The 5,656-nt window shown below is 40.2% G+C and overlaps 1 protein-coding gene across 1 annotated transcript; it reads left to right on the forward strand.

Annotated features, from left to right (window-relative positions):
• Window positions 1–3,797: 3,797 nt before the first annotated feature.
• Window positions 3,798–5,578, forward strand: LOC113755705 (the record flags this gene model as incomplete). The annotated part of the gene is made up of 4 exons (XM_027299634.1): window positions 3,798–4,086; window positions 4,202–4,318; window positions 4,434–5,348; window positions 5,439–5,578. Coding segments are annotated over exons 1-4 (1,461 nt in total), but the record flags the coding sequence as incomplete, so codon positions are not given.
• Between the last annotated feature and the right edge of the window lie 78 nt (window positions 5,579–5,656).

Here is a 5,656-nt window from a genome sequence, read left to right on the forward strand (position 1 = left end):
TGTATTTATTAAGTTGAAAGTTAAAAAAAAAAAAAAAAAAAAAAAAAAAAAAAAAAGAGTGATCGCAGGCAGCAAGCTGCGTATTTTTCGCAGACTTGACAAAGAAATGTTCGGCAGCTTTCCTTGGGCTGCAAATATAGAAGAAGCTGGCTTGAAGTTTAGGTTAAATCAGGGGATATAAAAAGGAAAAGAAGCGCGGCCAGCCGACAGAGGGGGAGCCAAGGGCAAGAGCTACGGGAAGAAGGGAAGAAACGAAAAATGAGAGTTTGGAGATGAATAGAGGATCGGAGAGAGAGGAGGAAAACAGAAGACACATGAAGAGTCTTCTGAGAAGAGAAAAACCGAGAGAGAGTGTGAGATAAAGACTAAAGAGAGAGCTGGGGTTGACGGGCTTGAGAAGAGAGCTACGGCAAGCAGAGGGAATGACGGCTGAAACAGGCGGCTGGGTAGAGAGATCAGAAAACAGGAAAAGGAACGGAAAAAGGGAGCTTTACAGAAGATTTTCCGACAGGAAAAGGCTGACCTTTTAGCCTCCCTCGGATGCATTTTTCTCTTTGGCTATAGCTTTGTTTGAGGTGATTTAAATTTTTGAATAATCTACGTCATTTGGGGAGGAGATTTAGTGTTGAACATTTCTGGAAAAAACCACTGAAACCCTTGAATTGAAGCTCCAGTCGCGAGCTTGTCCCTGCCGCATACCGCTGCGACGAAATTTTCTTGGCTTCGTTTCAGCCAACTTCCCCGCTTCATTCTGATCTCCCCAGGGCTCCTCAGGGAGAGATCTCGGTTTCTGGGTAAACTACATCATGGAAGGAACAATTTCTGTTGAGACATCTTGAACGAAAAACAACTGGAAGGGTGTCAAATCTGGCGACAAAGGAGCTGCTCTGCCTCCACTGCACCGAACGAAAACGCAGCAGAAACTTTTGCTTTGGCCCAGCAATTCAGGAAAATTCTGGAATGAATGTTGCAGCAGAAATTTTGCTTCGATCACCTCGCAGACTCCTTATTGGCTTTGATGGATTTTTGTTTAGTTGCATCATGAAGCTGATGATGTTTGTAGTATGTTCCTGATGCATGTGTCTTTCCTGCTGTGTGTATTTTGGGTTACTTCTATAGCCTTAATCTCACCCATAAAATGCTTTACCATTGGCTTTGTTAAAATGAAAGTTTGGAATTCTTGGCTGAAACAAAAAGCTGCGTCCCATTTTTTATGTTTGCTGTCTCCCACGCTCCCCTCAGCGATTCACCAAAGCTGGTTTAGGCATCTATCTTGCTAGTTTTCAGTTTTGTAGCATGAGCTAGGAAGAACAAACCAAAGTTGCTGGATGTTTTGTAGCATGAGCTAGGAAGAACAAACCAAGTTGCTGGATTTTTTTTAGCATTTGAATGTTCTTGTTTTTCTGGATTTTTGTGTTCCGAAGAGGGGGAAGAATGTGTGATCTCCTTAAAAGTTTTCTTGTCTGTTTGGATTGTGTTAGATTAGGCGCTTCATTGCTTGGCTGGAAATTATGAAAGTGCATCAAGTTTGTTACAGAAACTCAAGCTTTCTACGTGGTTGCATGGAATCTGCATGCATGTTGCAAAGAAAAATTGCATTCCAACCCCCCAAGTTCCCCTTTGTTTCACTATGACCCAACCAATTGAAAAATTTCCTCAATTTGGTCTTTGGCTTTTAATTTTACAACTTCATTGCTTGTTTGTTTCAATTGACTACCATGCTTCGTTTCAATTGCACTTAATTCATAACATTAGGGGCTTTATGACCAAGTGAGCTTGTGTTTGCCTATTTTCTTTAATTTTCCCAAATAAATTGGTACCTTGACCTTTTTATTATTTTGGAGGGTAAATTGGTAATTCCACTTCATTGGGCCCCAATTTCAAGGGAGGTACACTCTATCCCTCACTTGCACTTCATTTGACCCTACGTGCTCCTACGTGTTATGTGAATATGCCTGCCTACTCCGCTTTCCTTACCTCCTTGCCTGCATTTGCTTGTTTTTACTTTTATTTAAGTTTTATGGGGTATGTGTACACCTCTTGGCTTGTAATAGATAGGGCTCGGAGAGCATCTGGTCCATTTCCCCTTCCCCTTGGTTGCTTTTATTTAAGTTTTATGGGGTATGTGTACACCTCTTGGCTTGTAATAGATAGGGCTCGTAGAGCATCTGGTCCATTTCCCCTTCCCCTTGGTTGCTTGTTTTGTTGCTACATGTTTAATTGCTTTAGTAGGCTCTTGCATCTAGTCGAGCATGCTAAGTGCTACGTGCTACGTGTTTACGAGCGTTTTGGCATGTCTACTTGCTTTCATAACCATGAATGAATGGAATGGATGAATGTACGTCACCACACTAGTCCAATGCTAGTTGTGGCTCATTAGGCCATCCCTTTTTGTTAGTGCATATTTGCATGTTTACTACATGTCATGCATTTTTCTTAGTTTTATCATTTGGCATGCTCCTCGAGCCCCTTTTCCCTCATTTTAGGATTCTTTGCATCTCATGCTAGTTAGGGTACATTTGCCTGAAGAGTCCCCTTAAATATGGGATATAGACGAGTGTGGCTTTTTCTAAGCCTTAACACGCTTGTATTCCCTCTATCAAAGGGCAAATTGAGTCACGATTTAGGTCTCCCCGTACCCAATATGCATAAATTTCCTAAGCTCATGCATTCTCAATCCACTCTATCATTACACTTTCACTTTTGTCCCATTTGCACACATGCACCTTTTTATCACCTTCACTTGCACACGAACACTTTTCTTGTCTTCACTTGCACACGAACCCTTTTATCTTTACTTGCACACGAGCATTTTATCTTCACTCGCACACGAGTACTTTCATCTACATTTGCACACCTTCACTCTTATCTTATTACTTTTATCATTTTTCTCACTTCACACAAGCTCACACTTTCACATAGCATGCATTCCACTCATTTTTCACGTCATTTAGGTTTAGGTGTGACCTCTCCAAAAGGATCATTATTGGGCTTCACAATTAATGTGATTGGTACCACTCAACCTTTGGAGAGAAATTTCCCCCAATCCCCCTAGGTCTAGGTTTTTGCATTCATATAGACATATCCAATACGCGATACATACCTTGGGTAGAAAAATTAGGAAAAATGGTTTAAGTCACGCAACTAGCCTTGGCTAGGTCGAAGGGGTGCCTTGGATTTCTGTCCTTGCCTTCCCCTTCGTCAAATGTGACCCCCGATCCCTCTTTTGGTTACGCAGACCCAAAAGTTCTCAAAAAGGGTTTATTTATTTATTATTCAAAAACAAAAAAACACTTTTTGGGTGACTTGGTACACCCTAACTCTATACCAAGTGGCGACTCCATTTTTGATACAAAAAACCCTTTTGAACTTCACTTGGCCAAACCGTCGCATTCTGAGTCCCCTGGCCTTTTACTTTTCATTTTGCACACGTTCACACCACACACCACACAATTCAACTCGAATCAAAAAGTGGGGCGCGACAATATGTTTCTGTTTATGCATTCCTTTGCTAATTGTTTATTTTCAAAATAACTGGCCTTTAGTGTTTTACCCTTTAAAAAAATAGCTATCCTGTAATATATTAACTTACTATATGAAATACTATAGTTAGTTTCTTTCATGGACCGCAATACCGTTAGGCGTATGCATTATGCTAATATGCCAAAAGAGAAAAAGGATGAGTTGTTGCAGCGCAGACGGGAGCGGTATGCTAGAAATAAGACAGCTAATGTGCATCCTGCTGAGGGTTCTGTCTATTCATCTATACCAGAGGAACAAAAAAATAGAAAACGCCAATGCAGAAAAGAGTTAACTGCTTTGGAAAAGCTGAAAAAATAGCCCCTCCTGAGGCCTCTACTCCTGTATGCAATGTTCCCAAGTCTATCCGCTCCTCAAAAAACTGTAGTTCCTCTGCTAAGGAACCTTCAACAGAGCAATGTCTGAATAGTTCAGTACCTGAGCCATGCAGCTCTGTACCACAGCCAATTCCTAGCAACAATGAATTAACTGATATGTTTGATGGTATATCAACAAAACTCCAGTCTTCTTTACCTGTTTCAACAAACCAGTCTACTGTCCCTGAAGGTACATTGCTCAGTTTATCCTATGTTTCTTAACAAAGCAATGTTTGCTTATTTGCATTCCTACTTTATAAATATTTTTGATGCTTATCAGGCTTTCGATAAACTTGTTGTTCCAGTTCATGATAACTCCTTGGTAGAAGAAGGAACCTGTATTGTCAACGTTGCTCCATCTATTTCTTCTAAACACAGTAGTGGCCAACAAATTGTTGTTAACACCCAGCTCGTGAACACAGGTTGGATGTAGTCTATATTATAAAGTTGCTATGCCTTAAAAATGCTTCAGATTATATGTTTTTTCTGTTTTGCCCCATAAATTGATAAATATATGGTTTGGTGTGGTATTATTAGGTAGGCAACGAAGGACCAAAAAAACCAGTTTTTCTTGCTTGAAGCATATTCCAACCGAATCATTGGTCCTCCCTGATGCCCCAAAGTGTCAACACTGTGGGGCTTATCGATTCCATTTGGAACCTCCCAATTTTTGCTGTTCAGGTGGAGAGGTTTCTGTTGTTCATCCTGTGATGCCTTATGCCCTCTTCCGCCTTTATTCCGGTACAGATGAGGAATGTATTCACTTCTGCAAGAATGCACGTACCTATAATAACAATCTTGCCTTTACCACTTTTGCTGCAAAATATGATAGAAAAATGACTAAAAATTCTCAGGGAGTTTACACTTTCCGTGTCCAGGGTCAAATTTATCATCTTCTGAATAGTCTCACACCAAATGGCCACCCTCCTACTGGTATCCAGCTGTACTTTTATGATCAAGAGGAAGAATTGTCACAGAGACTCAATACTTCTCCAAGATTACGGGAGAGTACTCTTAAGCTTCTGATGGGTATTCTTGAGCAGAATCCTTATACCAAAGTTTTTAAGTCTTTAAGAGAGCTTCCTAATCTAGATAACCATAGCATATTTCTTAATTCCAACCCGGGCCTTGACCAACAGTTATATAATATGCCAACAGCTTCAGAAGTCGCTGCAATATGGACAGAGCATGATAGTGAAACCTTAGAAAAGGGCACCAACATACAGGTTTATAGTCATGCAAATACAAGCCATAGAATCCAACACTATTTTGCATGCTACGACTCTTTGCAGTACCCACTATTGTTTCCCAGAGGTGAATCTGGTTGGCACTATGGTATTCCAAGAAACACTACTGCTAATAAAAGAAAGAGGGAAGAAATTGATGATCACAGCCTTGTTGCTTTACCTAAGATAGGAAATGCTGTTGATTTTATTCAAAAGGAAAATGAAGGTAAGTTTTGCTAAATTCTGTTTTTCTTTGATTCCTGAGTCTTTTTAAAAAAAACACTGAGGGTCTTAGCTTTTGTTTTTCTTGTTTTAGTTGCTGAGGAGGGAAAGAAAAAACGGGAAACTGTTTCTGCTCGAGAGTATTATTGCTACAAATTGCAGATCAGAGATGATGACACCTCAATGCTCTTGCACACAAGGAGACTATTGCAGCAATTCTCTGTGGATATTTATGTTAAGATCGAGACTTCGATGCTTGAATTCCATAGGAAAAAATAAAAAGAAATCAGAACTGAGATTCTTAAAGGTGTA

This window comes from Coffea eugenioides, unplaced genomic scaffold (assembly GCF_003713205.1).
Source record: "Coffea eugenioides isolate CCC68of unplaced genomic scaffold, Ceug_1.0 ScVebR1_1656;HRSCAF=2543, whole genome shotgun sequence".
NCBI classification, from domain to species: Eukaryota; Viridiplantae; Streptophyta; class Magnoliopsida; order Gentianales; family Rubiaceae; genus Coffea; species Coffea eugenioides.